The sequence below is a fragment of the Musa acuminata genome, chromosome BXJ1-10 (assembly GCF_036884655.1).
Source record: "Musa acuminata AAA Group cultivar baxijiao chromosome BXJ1-10, Cavendish_Baxijiao_AAA, whole genome shotgun sequence".
In the NCBI taxonomy this organism is placed as follows: Eukaryota; Viridiplantae; Streptophyta; class Magnoliopsida; order Zingiberales; family Musaceae; genus Musa; species Musa acuminata.
In genome coordinates this window covers 28,029,090-28,048,620 of record NC_088336.1, presented here as the reverse complement: position 1 = coordinate 28,048,620, position 19,531 = coordinate 28,029,090, and the positions used below count along the sequence as shown (strand labels likewise).

Below are 19,531 nucleotides of genomic sequence, written 5' to 3'. Positions count from 1 at the left end.
TTTCAATATCTATCTTCGTGTCAGATCATCTTTATCGGATATGACAATAATATTTTTGAGAGAAGGCTATTTGTTGACTGACAATAAACACTAATTCTCGCTAGCTAGTCATATAAAATAGAGAAACATTGAAGTCTGCACGCCTCACGTCGTGCCTCCCTCTTCTCTTCTCAGCTTCCCTTCTTCCACCACCGATGCTTGCTTGCATATGTTTATTTAGGTCAATGACGGTGTCAGGGATGATGGCCTTTCCGTAATTTTCCTCCAGAGTCGCTTTTCCGCTTTCCTGCCGCTGCTCTCTCTAAGCCCATCATCTCAAATCTGCGGCTTCGATGCAAGACCGACTGCTACTCTAAATCTTTGTTTTATGGATCGCCCTGCGACCTCGAATCTGTCTGTATCGTGCGTGATGCTGCTACTACGCCTCCGTCTTCCTCGCCACTTGCTTTTCACGCAGATATATACATAGACTCTAATATTTCTCGAGATTCTTCGCACAAACGGCGTCTTACTAGCATAGATCGAACCCGATGTGCCACTTTTTGACTGGCTAACGGAACGGACCCCGTAATCGCAGATCCACAATTGTGTTTGAGCTAATTCGCTCCTCGGACAGCAAAAAAGGACGGCTCCTCGTGCACCGTTCATGGGACGGCTTGTTTCCGCCGAGTGTTGGATCGAATGGAGCAACCCAATAAGTGCGGTGCGGTGGCGGTGACGGTATTGCCTCTTCAGGTTTCGTCACATGCGCGTGCTACGGCCTTCTCTTTTGGTCAGTCTCGCCTCCGTGACCTCTTCTGCTTGCACAGTGTAGTGATCCCTTTACGTGATACGTATTCCTTTCAAGAGAGAGAGAGAGAGAGAGAGAGAGAGCATGTGGGCACTGTTCACAAAGCTAGTAATGGCCTCCACCACCGGAGGGAGAAAAACGAAACCTAGCTAGCCATTCCCAACCTAATGCTCGACTGTACAAGTAGAGCTTCTTTGAGCCTCGTGCAGCTCAAAGACCTTCGTATCAAGATATGTCCTTACCTCCTCCTTTTAGCTGTTATCGTTGTCGTTGCAGGCTCGTATAACCATGTCATTAACACACACACACACACACACAAAAACATACAAGTAATTGAGGTGTGAAAACCCATACGAATTAGCAAATTGGACCACTATGCCTTTAATAATACATGAGAAGGATGATGCCAATCTGGTAAGAGTGCCGAAGCACAAGTTTCATCGATGCAGTTAGTCCAAGTCGTCTCCTCGAATGAATCCCACCGTCTCATGTCATTCATCTTCTCCGATTCCTCGTAAAAGAAAATAGAACATTTATTTACTATATTAAGATAATTTCTACACGGATTCAAACCTTCAACATAACAATGGAATGAATATACGAGGAATCGAGGGTCGCCATCACTCGTCAGGCGGTCCCCTTCGTGGTTGACCCATGTCAGATGATGTGCCCACTGAAACGTTGCTTTCAGCTTTTGTTCCGTGTCTCCCCATTCAACCTCACCGCTGGTAAAACCGCTACGACTCTGAGGTATTTGTTCGTGGACATGAAGACACGGTGTACACACGTTGTCATCATAGGTTAGTCCGAGACCCAAGTCATCAGCAGCAGCAAACAAAACGTGGTCGTCCCCTGTGCACTGTTATCACGCAACACCAGAAGAAGAGTTCCCACAGGTCTCCTCGGAACATTGACACCGGTGATCGGGCGGACCTGCGTCGGTTTACACTTCCGAGATGTTGCGTTGCAGGAGAGCGGAAGCATAGGGAAGGGGATGGATGAGAGCGATGGGTGTTGGACCAAACAGCTCTCCTCTCTCGCACGTACTGCGGACTTTGCGAGAAGGATGGATAGATTGTAAATGTGATTCTTTTCCCAGTTGAATTTAATGCACCATTTATTTCTCTGGTCCAAATATGCAATCATAATACTCATTAATTACTTTAAATGAAATATATTTAACTTTCTCGGAAACATGATCAGAGAGACTTTAAAGCGTATTAATGTCGATTAAATCTTCCAATAAGATCAAATTAATTGTCTACGATTAGAGAGTTTCAATGAACTCCAACAGATCGGTTAATACAGGATTGAACTTTTTTGATGTAATAAAAAATATTTTTATTTTTCTAAGAATATATTTTCAACAAACATACCATTACTCAAAATATTGAGATCCTCTCCAAAGTCAAGTCAAACCCATCTATAAATCTCAAGCAAACTGCTAGTCTATATAATTAATAACAGTTAATGTTACCTTAAAAGTAAACAAAAATGTCTTTGTCACTTATAAGGCTAATATGCAAATCCACAATTTTATCAAGACAAATATGCTCAAACATAGAGGAATAAATACATAAAATAAATTTCTCAGGAGGGATATATACATACACACCATAGTGTAAATGCCACCATCTACTTGGGGTGCATGAAATCTAATTATCAGAAGCAAACTTCGATTGCTATTAACCTCCTCGTGTTATCTTTGCAAAAGATTTGGGTTGAAGTGGCAGACTAATCGAGCTTTGAGCTGCTTGTTTTATGATCAGGTCCTCGATAGTATCTCCATTGACATGTAGAGCAGAGATTGCATCTGTTACCTGTCTGATTCTTCCTCCTGCCTTCACCTTTTCCTGTTCATTTCTCCTGTAGATCACACACCACACAAGGACACTTTAAAGCTCACACGACACCAGATCATAAGCCAGATGTGCAAAGATGATGACAAAAGGAACAAGACGAGCTATTGCTGCAGATTGTGCCAAAAATTATTGCTACATTGTGAGGATCTCTAATCTGCATTTTAACACAGCTTTACAGAATGTAAAAAGTACCTGTAGATATCATCATAGAAGGCGAGACAATGATGAAGAATCTGTGTAGCCTCTGCCCTCTGAAGGGAGTTCTGTGGCCTCCAGGTTCCTGCTCACATGTCAAGCAAAGGGTAAGAAGAGTAGAGAGTAATCCTAAAAAAGAGAACAAACAATTCTAAGTACGAGTGAAGAAATGCTGCAGGAACCAGTAAGGGATCTTACCGTGTAGCAGAGCAGAGCTTGAGCCTAGATCATGTGTAGGCATTGCAACGAAATACAAGAAGCATGAGTAAAATGGCAAGCACAAGGAAATAAATTACAGCAACATCAAATAATGATATCTCTTCAGTGTGATCTCTACAATATCCCGACTAAGCAGAATCCAGATTGCATTCAACAAGTAATAATCTACTCAAACAGATGACCCTGCACCGAATAACTCATAATGAGATCCAATGGGGATCAGAAGAGTGATCCTCATGTACTTGGATGTTTTCACGGGAAAGAAAACTAGCAAGATTAAGAAGAAATACAACTCTTATTATTTACTCTTTAAAGGCAATAGTAAACTATACACTTTCCTCTGTTTACACTACATGGAATTCTGGTTGCTCGAAAATGGCGAGCAATGAGCAGCTGAACCACAAGAACCCAAATTCTCAAAAAAAGAACAAGAAATGCAAACAAAGTTAACACACAACATTTCAAAGAGAAGAGCATGTTTGCCTTTTGAACTGCTAGTTAGTCGATCATTTGATCAATGGCGACTTGGCCGAAAATATCAGGGCATCCATCCCACTTGCCCTCTTCCCTGGCTTCCCAGTAACCACCGATATACCGGTACATGTCACTTCCTTTATCTTTTGCAAACCATCGAGGTTTCCAGCCTCTTTCCTGCATCTTTCTTGCCTGCATCACATAGTTACCGATCCATCAAGGAGTTCTAATTAAGAAAGAAAAACTAGTTTTACTACTAAGTGTTAGTGTCTGCTAGTAAGAAATTTAAACATGAAGGCAACAATTGATTCTAAAATTACAAATGATAAAATGCATTGTGATTCAACAGAACATTCAGTGTTGAAATTTAGAGAGACACACGGTGTTAAGAGTTGAATGGTTTTTTAAAAGAGAAATCATCAAGCAACTCGATGCAAGAACTCAAAAGTCAGAAAAACTAATTTACTAACTATGAGTATCTCTAAAACTTAAATAATGTAACAAAGAACTAAACACTTCAGCCAATACACCTTAACAAGCAACAATTGAAAATTTAGCAGCCAATGGACTCCACAAAAAACAATAATTTCCAGTACTTGGGGTGGAAGTTCACCTAAAAAGAATTAAGAAAGAATATGAGGATAATATTCCAAGCTTAACCTGACGTTGTCGCTGTTCAAGTCTCAACTTCTCAGAATTTGCCATTTCAAACTCCCCGTTCTCCAAGCACCTCTGATCAGGCCTTAGTCTTGAATCTGTTGGTGGCATTTTTTCCTGCTCAACAATTTGGGTAAACGAAAAAAGAGAGAGAAATAAATAAAAGCTTCTAACCTGAAAACAACAGGAAACACAACCCAGAGGAAGAATGCGACGAGCAAAATTATTATTCTCACCTTTAATCCAGGAGTGAGTTCATTGATTGTCATTGCAAAACGAGTGAGATTGTATCTGGTAGGATATTTAGGTGGTTTGCTACGTTTCCACAGTATGTGGGCTTCAGAAAACGGGTCAGATCCTTTCCCTTTTCCAGAGCAATCTCCATTCACATAATGCATGCTCTCATCCCATTTGCCAATGAGTGTGGCCACAGTTTTGCCACTGCGATCCTGAACTATGCCTTGCACCTACAATAGTTCACGTTTAGAAACAACCATTTCACAAAGGAAAAGCAAACAACTCATCAGATTTTTTTCAATCAAAAGCATCAGATAGAATATTAAATTGAAAATCTACAAGAACAAGTAGAACCATAGGACTCAAAAATGTCCTATGCAGCTTCTAACAACACAAATTCTGCTTGCCTAGTTTTACTAAATATAAAACTTCCAAAAATCATAATATGTAAAACATCTATAAAGGTATAAAAAAGAGAGAAAATATGGTCCACATGTATATAAGAAATTAGGCCACATAAAAAATGCATTAAAACTAGCTAAAAGAAACTGGACAAAGACATACACAGACAAGCTATTAATTTCAGATCAAGTACTCCAATATCCATAAGTTTTCAACATGGACAAATTTCATGGATCATTGTCCATAGCATTCAGATATTATATAATCCTAATAGTAATATTCTACAGGCCTGTTCAATCACATTAGACATATAACAGAGTCTAACTGGGAATTTGAATGACAAATGGATCATTTTTCTTATGTAAAATGGTGGATATATATAAAGCAGCAGATATATAATCATCATACTTGAAATTTGCTGTGAAAATAGTGGGGGTGACTGTGCTCCCTATTGTACAACAGGACAACAAGGACACACCAAATCTTTGCAGATCATGCTAAAGGATTTAAGCAAGGAAAAGCTATATAATTGAATAGTGTTCTACAAGATCACAGTACCCTTTAGGCCCTTTGGACCTCTGAAAACCAAGTGGGGCTTACAAGTCTTCCATTTGAATCGATTAAAACAACCTGACAAGTGTATACTACCAAATGTAGCATTGTCCCTCCCACAATTAGGGTTGCCAAGATAGCTAAATATTTCGAACAACTCAAACTCAAGTTCATGTTCAACTCAGGCTTGAATTCATTGAGAATACAAGCTATGTTAGCCTGTCAGGTTAAAACCCTATCTCCCTGCCATTTCCACAGTATATTATCTATCCTTGACTCTTTCTTTGATCTCAGAAAGCTCTCCACATTTCCTGGCCTGAAATTTCCACCAACCATTTTCTTCATCCAGCATTTTTTGCAACTTCCCAGTCGATTCTCTTCATACATCTCCCTCGCTCTGCTGTCGATAAAGCTGTCCAAAATAACCTAGTGTTCATGACCGGCTCAAACTTGAGCACATTCTTAGCTCAAGCTCAATCTGTCGAAACCACATATGCTGTAAAGCTTAGGACAATCACGAACAACCATGTATCTATTTAACTCAAACACAAAAAGGGTCTGTTTGTCTTTGTTCAGCTTGCTCACTCCCCCTTTTTGTGCTTTTACTGAGAACAGGTTCTTTGTTGCATAAAACAAGACTAGTAATCAATGTTTAAGCCAAGAACAATTACAAACAACAGTGTTCATCTAAATCAAACGTATTGAAGGGTCTGTTCATCTTTGTTTGGCTTGACACCCCTTCATTGTGCTTTTCCTGAGAACATGTTCTCTGTTACATAAAACAAGACTAGTCTCAAGGTTTAAGCCAACACAAAATAATCTTACTGCAGCAAATAAAAATTCATCAATGATCAACTAACACTAGAATGGACAATAAGTATTAGATAGATGAAACAACATTTGAAAAGGAATGCTACACATAAAGGGTACCCAGAAATGATGCAGCTTGGAGAAATGTCAGCTACCACCACATTGAGTATCTTAAAAAAGAACCAAGGAGACGGATACACACCTGATGAGGGTTGCGGTCTATTATTGACTGCTCCTTAAATTTTAACTTGCATGAATATTCACGATTTCCTTGTATTCGCATAGTACCATAATGATCACAATAAAGTTTTCCCAATATAAGGTTATAAATGGATGTTGTCACCTGAAATATCATAATTTAATGTTCAACATGAAGAATACAAAATCATATTTCAAATATCTCATGTAAAGACCTAATACCTTGCTCCATTGAAAAACTTCACCATCATCAAATTCGAGGGTTAGCACACCAACAGGATCAACCTGAATTGAGCGACCCCAAAACTTGCTTTTCAAATTGCTATCTCCCCAAAACCTCCATCCCTTACCCTCACAATGACATGCAACAACCATGGGATGATGACTGACCTATATAAATGGTAGAAAGGATAACAAATTAACAATGTTAACAGTTTATCATTCACAACATAAAGCATAAGTGTTTTGAGAAAACATTGTGAATACAATTGAATAGGGGAAAAGAATAAGAACATGGACACAAAAAAAATGAACATAATGGCTAGTTATGACGATAACAAGCATGAAACCAAATAAGCATTTGGTGAATATATTGATTGGGATAACAATAAACTTTCAAGCTCAGTAGATTTATCTTTATAAATGGGATACAAAATCGCAGTTACAAAAGAAATCCTACTAGGGCACAAATGCACATATCAGTGTTGTCGATGGTGCTACGTGCTAAAAGGCACCAATATTTCAAAATGCTCGGAGTGTTAGGAGCTCGTCCATCGAAACTAGGCGCTTGCTAGTGCAAAATTACAAAAAGTATAATTAAGGGTAAAGACAATTCCAAATTCCGCATTAATGGGAGCCTTGTGCATTGGACCACCATTTCCGGATACTATAGATTGATAGTTCATTTACCTTAATAAATGAACTATCAAAATTCCAAAAGGATAATTCATTTAAAAAAGGATAGTTCATTTACCTTAAGAAATGATACTATGGATTGATAGTTCATTTACCTTCAGATCCAGGCACCCACCAATAAAAAATTATAACAAGTATAATTAAGGGTAAAGACAATTCCAAATTCCGCATTAATGGAAGCCTCATGCATTGGACCTCCTTTTCCGGATACTATAGATTGATAGTTCATTTACCTCAAGAAATGAACTATCAAAATTCCAAAAGGACAATTCATTTCCAAAAGGATAGTTCATTTACCTTCGAAATGATACTATAGATTGATAGTTCATTTACCTTAAGATCCAGGCACTCACCAATACAAAATTATAACAAGTATAATTAAGGGTAAAGACAATTCCAGATCCCGCATTAGTGGGAGCCTTGTGCATTGGACCACCTTTTTCCAGATACTATAGATTAATAGTTCATTTACCTTACGAAATTTGTCTAAATTCCAAAAGGATATGAGCAAATTCTGATATCCATATGTCCTGTGAAACAACCTTTGACAAACATGCAAGCACATACTAAGATCTAAATATAATAAGCAAAACGAAAAGATGCACTCAACTGCAGCTAGTCACCAGATACAAATAATCATAAGATCAACTACGGGGATCTGTATGTTAACTTTACCTTTTCTGAAAAGAACCTAAGGCCTTTGTCTGGATAATCAGCCTCGTATGTTTCCCCCAGGAGTGGATTAAAGGGCTTGCAGGTTCTGCCATCCGTAGAAGCATATCCAGAAACAGCAAAAGCAGCAACGTTAAGCATCCTCATGAGACCATTGCCCTAGAAAATTTATTAGAGACGAAATAATAAGTAAAATAATAATAAAAACTGATGCCTTGCAGCAATTACTAAATATTACTGCATGGACACCACTAGTTTGTTAACATATTTTTAATTCCACGTAAAAGGAGGATGCCCAAGGAACAAGCAAAATTCTATCCTGGTGACTTCAAAGTTATCTATGACATGAATAGGGGCATCACCTCAGACTTGTTAACCCGTACTACCAGACCTAAATCTGATCCAATCATCTTGTAAATGTCAAGGTTAGATAAAGATGTGAAAACTCAAAATAACATGACTTGAATATTAAAAAAAAACTTTACAACATTGCTAGTAACTCTAAATATCAAAACAGATGCAAATGTCAGACATTTTATCTTTTATTATTATACTTGCCTGTTTACAGCTTAGCATGGTGTTTTCCAGAATGAATACATTGTAAAATTGTTGAAGTAAACGTTGAATATGAGCAATGGTACGCATTTAAGCTTGTTGATAATATTGCAACAATAAAAAGAAAGACCAAATGTAACATTAATTCACTTTAGTAATGAACTTGTCCATCAAGAAACTTATCATGACATTAATTGGTTTGACATCCAAGTTCCAATTTGGAATAGAAATGGTCACACAACAGCTAATGCAAACTTACATCAAGAAAAAACTTTGATTCAAAATATATTGCAATGAAAATTTGTTGATGAAGTGAATGGAATTTACAGATAAATCAATCCCAGATAAAATAAACCGAAATGAAAGCTTCTCAAGTTACTAATAATTATAAACAATTTAGATCACTTTTATCCAATATTTGTACATCCAACGGCCTACCTTTTTGCCATACTCATAAGCTCGATCAACAAGGTAAGAATATTCCAAGTCCTCAAAACATTTTTGCAGGGATGAAAGTGGTTCATTGAAATACACAGGAAGGCAAACTTTGGTAAGATCCTTTCCAATGTTGTCCTTAATCATCGACCAGAGGCTCACTCCTTTTTCCTTTTCAATTGGATCAGGCAATTTTTTTCGTCTTTTGACATAGGGATAGTTATATCCCACATACTGCATGAAAGAATCACTAGAACCAACAGAATCAACACCGTGATCATTCTCATCATCAGAATCAAATTCAGATCTGTGGAAGTCAGATTCAGTGCTCTTAAAAGAACTTGATGAGAGAAAATCACGTGTATCAAAAAATGTATTATCTTCTTCATCAGTCTCTTCCTCAGCAGCATCAGGCTTTTCATTGTCATAATCAGATTCACTTGCACTCTCTTCTGGAGAAATATGTAACAGATGAATAAGACTATAAACAACTTATGTTTGGGCAATTATCGTCAAAGATAAGAAGACAAAATGTTACTCATATTACCGACATAAACAAGATAGACAACTCAAGTGAAAAGAAAACAGTTGTATTGAGTCATGTTCGTAAGTTTCAAAACATACCAATACTAAGGCAAGAGTAATCTTCTTACAACAAGCAATAACTTAGGCCAGCTTATGGTGCAGAAAGATTCCTTATAAAATATAAAATCTGTGATGCTAGTCAGCAAAATTGAATAAACATATTTAATGTAGGTAGCATTATAGCAAGACAAATAACGAATTGATGAAGGGTAAGAACTGGTAAAAGTAAAACCAAATGGAAACTGTCCTAACTAAGTTTCTATTGGTTCAAACGTTTGACCCAGTAGAGAACAGATCAGAAGATAGGCTTGAGAAGTGAAAAAAATTATCGTTCGCATCAGCAGCATTATTGTGCCAAAAGTATCCTATCCTAAAAATGCTTGGTGGTTCTCATTTATATTTTTGGGCGAATTGATTCTCAGTCAAGAAAAGTTAAAACATTCAATCAAAAGGAACGTGATAGTAGTAGACCTTGATCTTTGCTCGTTAATTTACATTCCATTTCATCTAAAGGTCAAGGAGATTGAGATACGACAAGCTTCAAATTGAACTGTTTCGTTGTGAGAAAAGCATAGGTGAGGTTAAAGTTCAAAAATCAGAAGCAATCCTCTAGAGAAATCATCCAGTAGCAATTAGCGGGTTACATCAACATTTTACAAGGCATCTGCCATATATCATACCACTATACTTCTCTTGTCTTGATCTAGCAGCCGATCCATACTCTTTTGATTGTCTTGATTGTCTTTGACCCTCATCAACCACAGTGTTCTCTAAGTCAACCTTTTCTGTCTACATAACAAAACAAGTAAATGTATGTTACACTATAAGGAAAATAGCTGGTTTGCAAATCAAATCATCTAGAATGATTAAACAAACGTAGGCAAGATTTAACGGCATATTTAAAACTTGCAGAAGAGTAGTAGGGTCCATCAATAGTCATCAACAATGATGGTACATGTGAGAATGATTCAGAGCTAATATGCAGCTTCATTAAACAGACTTCAGCCATTACTAGCATAAATGACAAATCTGATGAATGTACTATTTCTAGGGAATGAAGATAGTGTTGAGATGAATAGACATGTAACTAAACCAATGGGGATCTTGATCGCATGAATGAGGGTTTTTTATATGATGAAATTAATGATGCTTTTGTTTGTTCCTGAGGACTTATAAACCACCCCGGTGAACTAAGACAAAGAAGGGAAAGAAACAACTTATTCTGATACTGCTTGGACACTGTTACTTTTTATCTGTCAAGTCTCCACATGAAACAACTTAGTTTAGCTCAAAATAAATCAACACGAAGTAGATTCCAAAGGCATGGTAATTTGCCCATTTCTAATCAATGCCTAAATTCCCTAACAAGTTCATTATTATTCTAGAAAAGCTATAATTGTCCAATTTAAATCCACTGCACCTAATTACAAGCTGTGTTAAATAAACATGAAGAAATAAGAGGATTACATTTGGTTCTAGGTCGCAATAAAGGAATTATTTTATTGTAACTAGGAACTACTCCTACTCCCCTAACAAACTTGGGACCATAAATTGCATCACAGCCCTATTGCTCCCATGTGGTCAATCTACAGACTCAGTTGGGCATGTGCACATGTAGAGGAACGTGCCAAAATATAGTTGTGGGCAGCATGAGCACAGCAGTGCGCCCATACCATGTCAAAACTCACTGATCAATGACAGGATTGCTCCATGCCCTGATTAAGAACCCCATTCCTAAAGATGGTTTGATTTTTGTTCCTACTTTGAAAAATCAATAAGGTTTCCAGTTACAAGAACACCAAACTCAAGATATGCTTTCAGTAACATGCTTATCAGGAGTCCACACATAGCGTACTTGCTCAATTGCAATGTTATTATTTCTATCCAAATAGAGATTGCTTTTCATGGCCTCTGCAGGTGGCTACACTAAATTTTTTTTGGTAAATGACAGCTACCAAAATGCTTACAGGGGATGTCTCACCAAAAGCTTGTGGAAAACATCATACCAAGGAAAAAGAAAGATTAGGTCAACTATACTAATATTGACGAAAACTCAAGAGCCCCGAGTACCACAAAGCTGGCTTGCTAAAAACAAGCTAATTAGTGCTTAACGTGAAAATAATAAATGTAAATCTAAGATGAAATTACAGAATCAATTTTTTGGAATTGGAATTTGTGTATTTTAGGACAAAAAGAGAATAACGTCAATAGATATAACAAATATTCACACATCCAAGAATCAGAAGAAGAATCCGTGATAACAAAGACATCCTTTTTATACCTCTAATTGGCCAAGATGGTCAACCAGGAGGTTTTGATTCTGTTTAAGAAGCATCAACTGGTTCTGCAGCGCAGCAAATTCGCTTCTCATGATCTGCTCACATTCCTGAATCGTTGCCTCGCCCACCCCTTCCTCCTGTAGCCTCTGCCGCAATTTATCCGTAGACACCACCACTTTGTCCACCGATCCCGTGAACTCACCGTTTGAATTCCTCGGAAACATATCCTTTACCGCCTGCAGCGACTCCATCCATGCCACCCGATCCTCCCGCGTCTCTGCCCTCAGATGAAGTCTCCTGGTCCCGGTAAAGATGGAGAACCTCTTATCATCTGATCTACTCTCCCGAATCGATGAAACCTAAAGACAGAAAGAGAAGAAAATTCTAATTTTTGAAAGAAACCAGATTAGGTTATCTTGCAATTGGATAATCGATGTGGGTGCGACTCTGGCCTTGAGGTGGACTTCGCCGATGGGCTTGCGGGGGAGGTGGGTACGGCCGTTCTTGCGGCGGGAGATCCGGCGGATAGACTCCTCGCCAATGACCTTGGAGCCCTTCTCGGATTCCTGGCTGACCTCGATGCGGTCCGGGCCGTGGATCTTGTAGTAGGAGAGGACGCCGTCCTGGAGCACGAACCAGCGCGGCCGCCAGCCCTTGCCGTAATTGACCCACTTGTGAAGAATCCCAGCGATCCCGTTGCCCACGATGTTGTTGAGACGGACCTCGCGGTGCTCGAGGGGAGCGTCATGGAAGGAAGAGCGAAGGGAGGCAGAGGCCAAGATCTCCGGCGCTGGGCCAGATGCGCGGTGGTGGCGGCCGTGGTCGCTGGCAGCGGCGCCGGCGGGGCCCGATGGCCGGCAGGAGCCGCCGTTGTTGATATGGTTCTGGTGCGGAAAGGAGTCGCGGCTGCGGCCGGCGGCCGCCGAGGAGGAGGGCGGCGGGGGAGGGGGAGGCGGAGGAGGGGGCAGGGCTGGGAGGGAATGAGTAGCTGCGGAAGAGGAGAAAGCGGAGGCGGCCGCGGCGACGGGAGAGACGGGGACGGGGGAGGCGCAGCAGAATGGATTCATCTGTCGATGTATTCTATGAGAAAAGAATTGAGACGAACCGAGAGAGGAGGAGGGTGAAGAAACGGAAACGGAGGCGGTGGAGATGGCGAGGGAGACGGAGATCGCGGCGGCCACGTGCGGGCACTGCGGCTGCGCTCGTCTCTCCCCTATGCGTGGTTCGGTTATTTCGTGGTAAACAAATCAATATCATGTAGGGACGACGTTGCATAAATATATGCTCTTGTAAACAGTAAGTTACTTACATTTCCCTTTTAGATCGCCTCTCACTCGCATCCGCACATGCACAGTTCCCTGCATTTTCATTTTCCTGCAAAAAAACAAAATACTTATTCCTTTTAATTTAAATAAACATATATTGTTATGATTAATATCTATTTGTTAATTATCATTTGACTGTTGACAAAATCATTCAGAAACTAAGTATGATTATAAGAACATTAACAGTATTTCAGGTATTTAGACATGTTAATTCAGACTGGCTAATATTGATCATAATTCATAAAGATTAACCCGAATGGTATAGAATGGATGCGGTCAGGAGAGGTATATGCTACGGACAAATGCGGTATCAATATTTCGAAGGGTAAATATGCTACTGTCATACTTGAAAGGAATCTGTAAAAGTCCACCATATATATGATTAGATTAAAATTTCCGATTCCAAATTAAATAGCCTGTTGTCGTTCCCAGCGATTCAAAAAGAATTTTGGTGAAATTTAGGTAGGGTTCCTGGCCTGGTCTTTTAATACACTGCTTTCTATGCGTGGTTGTCGCTTTCTAAGATATTACACTCTAAGAAATACCCACGCGAAAAAGCTGAGCTTTTGAGGCGCATCGTTTCTGAGTTGTTGAGCCAGGAGAGTCAGAGTGCATAACTCTTTACATCCATATATTAAAACAGTCCAGCACTAAAAGGCGTATCATTCAAGGAGAACCAAGAAGAAATGGTACTTTTTTGTGTTATATTAAATTTAGAAGAACACTCGTACAGAAGAGCTAAGCATTTAAAGGGAATATATCTATATCATCGACGAGAGATTAAAAAACAGAGCATCCTAAGGAAAAGAGGAATGCGTGGGTAACAAATTTGTGTATTGTTTTAGACGCAGGAGATTAAACTTCATTATAGAACAAAGTAGGTTAAATAAGAATTAAAGGACTAGTTATTAATCTAGAAACACCATCATGACCGGCTGCACGGGTGAGATTTCTGGAAGAGGTGATGCCAAGGAAGTGCCTGCACGGCACGAAAGAGGAGACGTGGCTGTCCGGGCTCGGATCGGCTCAGACAAAAAGAAGTCGATAAGTAGCCCGACCGGTCCAAGTGGGTCAGTTAACAAATTGGCTCACCAGCTCATCTCTCTCTCTCTAGTAATTTTAGGTGGATTAGGTCAAGACGCGTAAGATACCCCCTCCTCTCACAAACCGAGTATGACGGCCCTACTGGTGCGACGGCTGCTAGAGTTTGGTCAAAAGAGAGCAAACGAAGCTTTGTTCTTTTTCCGTGTAAAGCTTCAAGTCACCGGAACAAGTCACATTAATTGAAGGCTCTTGCACCAAACCATCCTAATAGGATAAAAAGGAAGGGCATGGGATGCACGTTAGCATCCACTGATCTTTCTCTTCCCCTTTGGATAGAACTTAAAATTAAAATAACCATATACCAAAATTAAATGGATGAAATTTAAATATAAAAACAACATAAGCGACTCGGATTCCTTCCAGTATATGAAATTTACCTTACTGTTGTTGCACGGATCACAACGTGGAAGCACGGATGCCCGAACTCACCCAAAATGTAGAGAGTCGAACGTGGAAGCACGGAAGCACCGACCCTGCAATCCAATTGTTCACAGTCAACGGTTGATTGGAAACTACAAAATTCTTAACCACAATAAAATTTTCTTGTCTCTGTCACTGGTGGATCAGTTCATCTACGTAATCTTAAAGTCTGAAGACCATATCAAAGTCAAAAAAGTTTCATCTATATCTTCATCATAACCTGTGGTCAAGAACGGGCGTTTTGTTGTATCAACAGGTGGAGTAGTAATCACGAGAAACTCTCTGGTTTTAGTCGCATTGATGAAGCTGTCTCTGTGGACCACAATGTTTTACCTAGTCAAGAAAAATAGCTTGAGCAAGAGGATATTAATTCATACCTGATGCGCACATTAGCATGATCTGGACTTGAAGCCACCACAAATTAAAGTTGCCAAAAATGCTGAACTTTTAGTCTTAGTCCATTAGACTTGGAGTCATGCTTGCAGTTACTCGAGCTCCTGTAACTTTCTCGAGCCTGAATGGCTGGCCTTAAATGCTAGAGCTAAGGTTAACAGCAATACATCATTCATCAGATCTTCATAGATAAGACTTAGTCTTAGTCCACTTCCGATATAGAACTAAACCGGGGTATTACAATTTGAACTGCATTTAATAGTTTCGACCAAGTCGAACCAGAGTGGTGCCACTTTGAATTGGCCAAACACAAACACTTCCACTCAAGCATAAATACCTAAAGTTGATAACTTGATATGTTCCTTGTTGCTTTTTATGCTGATTTAGCAGAAAATTTGACATAATCCAACTGCAAAACCAAGGATGTCACATGATGCAGGAGTAGGTGCGGTCAAAGGAGTGGCAGCACAAGCTAAAAAGCAGGATGCTTGTGTAGAAGATAATTGCAACCGTACTCAGGACTTAAAGAAGAAATTTTTCTTGTCGGTTTGACATATGATTCATTATGTAGTGCAAGTGAAGTTTTATTCCTCGAATTCATATGAACATGAAGATTATTTTGCAAGGGTTTACCTCAGAGTCAAGAAGCCCGGCAATGTTGCTCTTCCCCTTCGACTAGCTCAGATAATCTCCTGCACAATCCGTAGTCATTGGGTGGTTAAATCCTCGCGGTTTCATCCTCTTTAGGGCACAGATAGAACAATATAGTGATAATGACTACATACTTTCCTGCTTCCTCCACTTCCTATCTTATCATTCTTTCTATGAAAAGCAACTGGATCATAATTCACCGATACTTAGCGATGAATTGTTTGTCGGTGGAATTTGAGATCGACCACAAAATCCTCTCCGTAACACTTTTGCCGAATGACGGTTGTGTTGACGATCAACAGAGCCCTTGTTCCGTTGGGAAGAGCACGATCCTTGACAACTGATGACACCTCCATGGAGGAAGAAGATACCTGAGCCAGAAGGGAAATCTGGCAGCATGCTGGGCACGCGTAGACCGAAACGTCGGACCTGCGTTCACCGACAACGCAGAGAGATCCCGAGGCACAAAGCCCCAAACTCTTTAACTTTCTCAGAACAGCAAGAATCCCCCGTCGAGCCAAGATCTTCTACAAACAAGAAGCAATGCGGTTCGGAAAATTAGAAGAAGAAAACCGTCAATGTCATCGGACGCTACGAAATGAACCGATTTAGGGCAGACGACAAAAGAAAAAGAGAGAGAAGCGGAAGTGGAACTCAACTAGAGATATGTGGCGCTCGACGACGGCATGCGCCCGGCGAAGGAAATCGGGGGGAAGAGAAAGAGAAAGAGGAGGATGAGGTTGGCGTCGGCTGGGATCGGTGCTCAGGAAATCTCCTCTTCTCCCACGAATCGCATCGTCTTCGACTGCGGGAAATGAAGAGATTTCAAAAACGGGCGGAAAGCCGCGGCGTGGTTCCATCAGGTACCCGCGTCAAGATGCGTGAAAGAAAAGAAGTGAACAGGACCGTTCATTTTGTCGAAGTGAAACTGGTGATTGTGACCGTAGACCTGATAATAAAAGGAAAAAAGAAAATACAAAAATTCTGCCAAGAAATGATGATCGCATCAAATCAGCTGCCGAATATACCACTTTTTTACAGGAATATTCCTTGGAAATCTGCACCAGTGTTGGTGGCTGCACCCCCAATCCCTAATCCCCATACGCCAACCCAAAACAGTGCGCGAGTGGCGTAGACAACTTTTCTTCTTCCACTTGTAACGACGAGATTTGACGGTTCGTAGAAATCGAAACCCCCTGCGTTTATATAAATTGCTCTAATGTGTTAGGGAAAAAAAAAAGAAAAGAATGTCGTCCTTATCAATCCAATTTATTCCGAACCCATATATTCTAAGGTATCTGATGGAAATATCGAATTATCAATGTGTCACCCACACGAAAATCAATATTAAAAAATATTTTCTGATTTGATCTCTGTAACATTCAAATCAATAACCTAAAGTTTGATTATACAGTTGCAAGTGGTCAAAAAAAGGTTTAACCCTCATTTTTCATATGTTGAACGCGATGAAAAGATCATTATTGGTCGCAATCCATCATCGCCCTACGCCTCCACTTATGCTCGCTATCAAGACGGGCTACGAGAGGAGCTTAAGCGAGCTGTAGGTGGTGCAAAGGTGGGACTCACATCGAGCAACAAGTCTATAGTAAGTTGTAAAGTCTCATCATCGATCTACCCCTCTTCTCTTACTCACTATCGAAGCGAGTTGCAAGATGAGTCGAGGTGGGCTACGAAGGTGAGTTCCTCTTTTTCTCATCTATGAGAGACCCACCTCGAGCAGTGGGGGCTCGTCTCTGCCCAAGGTTGTCACAACTCAAGCTTAATAGGCGAATTAACTTATCAACTTTGTTTGGCCAAAACTATTAATCAAAATGCTTAAGCTAAAATTGATAGTAGTAAATTCATTAGACTCTAATTAGGGGTGTTACATTGTTGCTTCCCTTAAAAGTACTATGAGTCGAAGATAGAGCTTCTTCACTTAAGCATTCATTAAGAGCATCGACATCGGATCCTTGTTTTAACACAAAAAATAATAGAAAAAAAAATCGTTAATGTCCTAGTTAGCCCAATATTGTTCAGACCTATATGCATAGGATTGCTCGAAGTACCTCCAAGATGAAAACACTGAGCACCCGAGGTATCACCTGCACTAAGACTGAAGTTGAGAGAGCTTTTTAGATCTAATCCCTCTGATGCTTAAGTTAGTAACTCGAAGTCTAAAAGTATGCATGCGAGTGATAAAAAATGTCCAACTCCCTTTTTCATGTGCTGAATGTAAGTTTATATACTGTGGAGAGATAAATGGATAAAATATTTTATGAAATATTCTCTTGAGAGATAACATCTTATTGCCTCAAACAATCACCTCTTTGACCTCTTGTTCACGTGGGTGATTAGGGGGAGGGGAGATAGCATATAACTACCTATCTTGAATTATAATTATAAGATAATTAATACTATTTATTTTTTTTATAATTTATAATATTTTAATTATCAAAACAAAAAAATATTTTATGTAGGTTCAATCATCAAGCATATAATTTAGTTCAATTTCAAATGTAACAAGCTCAACTTCAACCAGAACCAACTCAAAATTTCACCCAAATATCTAGCTATGATTATAATTAATTCTATTCATTATTATTTTTTATATAATTTTATTTTTTTTTAATTATCAAAAAAATATATTTTAGATAGGTTGTATGATCAAGTATATAACTTAGTTCAATTTCAAGTGGCACTACATATCAGTTACATGACGATTAGCTGATAATATACTTTTTATTATTTTTTAATCTGTTTAATTCGATTCATCTCGTTCTCCTCCACCTTCTCCCTCTTCACTTCCTTATTTTCTTCCTCGGTCTCCTCGTCAGCCTCCTTGTACTTTACCTCCCTTTCGTTGACTCCTCTTTTTTTTTTTTCTTTGTTTTCTTCTACTCCATCTCTTCTCTTCTTCTTCGTCTCTTTCTCGCAGTTTACCCCAAAAAAACCCTCATCTCCTCTTCCTTCTCGAGTTATGCTCATTCATATATACTATTAAAAAATATATTAATTTTTATATAAAATTATCCTTAATTTATCATAAATTAAGAACTAACACAATTCTTGTTAGAATCATCTTCTAGTAGATTTTTAAATAATTTTATAATTAATTATCCTAAAATCATCTAAATAAAATTTTAAAATATATTATTAAATTTTAAAAAAATAAGTTTTATGATGGAGTATAACTTAATTCAATTTCAAAAGTTACTAACTTAATTTCAACTATACTAACACAAACTTCCACCAAACAACTTAGTCATCATTATAAGTTAATTAGTATCATTTTTTATTTTTTATTTATAAAAAATTATACTATTTAATTATTAAAATAAGAAATATGTTATGTAATCGAGTGTAATCGGATCGACTTCAACCAAACCAAACTAATTCAAATTTCTACAAACTACCTGACCATAATTATACGAAAATAAAAAATCAATACTATTCATTCTATTTTTTTAAAAATTATATTTTAATTATAAAAATAAAAAAAATATTTTAGATAAATTGTATTATCAAGTGTATAACTTAATTCAATTTCGAGTGCAACAAGCTCAACTTCAGTTAGAACCAACTCAAAATTTAGCTATTATTATAATATGATTCATGTTTTTTTAATATATTATAATATTTAATTATCAAAACAGAGGATTTTTCTTTGATAGATCATGTGATCAATACGATTTATATTTATATTTATATTTATTTATTTTATATTTGGGCTATATTATTTTTTATTTACTTATTAATTTAAATAAAAAAATTATAATGATAAATTTATCATAAAATTTT

At 38.4% G+C, this 19,531-nt stretch overlaps 1 protein-coding gene across 3 annotated transcripts; it reads right to left on the bottom strand.

Moving 5' to 3' along the window:
- Nucleotides 1-2,275: 2,275 nt before the first annotated feature.
- Nucleotides 2,276-13,094, bottom strand: LOC135584358 (oxysterol-binding protein-related protein 1C-like). 3 transcript variants are annotated; one of them, XR_010480720.1, is made up of 12 exons: nt 12,290-13,093; nt 11,840-12,196; nt 10,239-10,347; nt 8,977-9,425; nt 7,987-8,142; nt 6,619-6,786; nt 6,401-6,541; nt 4,434-4,664; nt 4,201-4,314; nt 3,550-3,732; nt 2,845-2,932; nt 2,276-2,656 (listed from the first exon to the last, which is right to left on the bottom strand). XR_010480720.1 is itself a non-coding variant. In XM_065087475.1 (10 exons), the coding sequence occupies exons 1-10, from the start codon at nt 12,902-12,904 to the stop codon at nt 3,565-3,567; spliced, it is 2,508 nt and encodes an 835-aa protein (XP_064943547.1). In that variant the 5' UTR covers nt 12,905-13,093; the 3' UTR covers nt 3,343-3,564. The 3 variants fall into 3 exon arrangements, 2 of the variants coding, with proteins under 2 accessions (XP_064943547.1, XP_064943548.1); XM_065087475.1 differs by lacking the exons at nt 2,276-2,656; nt 2,845-2,932 and having other exon boundaries at nt 3,343-3,732; XM_065087476.1 differs by lacking the exons at nt 2,276-2,656; nt 2,845-2,932; nt 3,550-3,732; nt 4,201-4,314; nt 4,434-4,664 and adding an exon at nt 4,693-6,157 and having other exon boundaries at nt 12,290-13,094.
- Between the last annotated feature and the right edge of the window lie 6,437 nt (nt 13,095-19,531).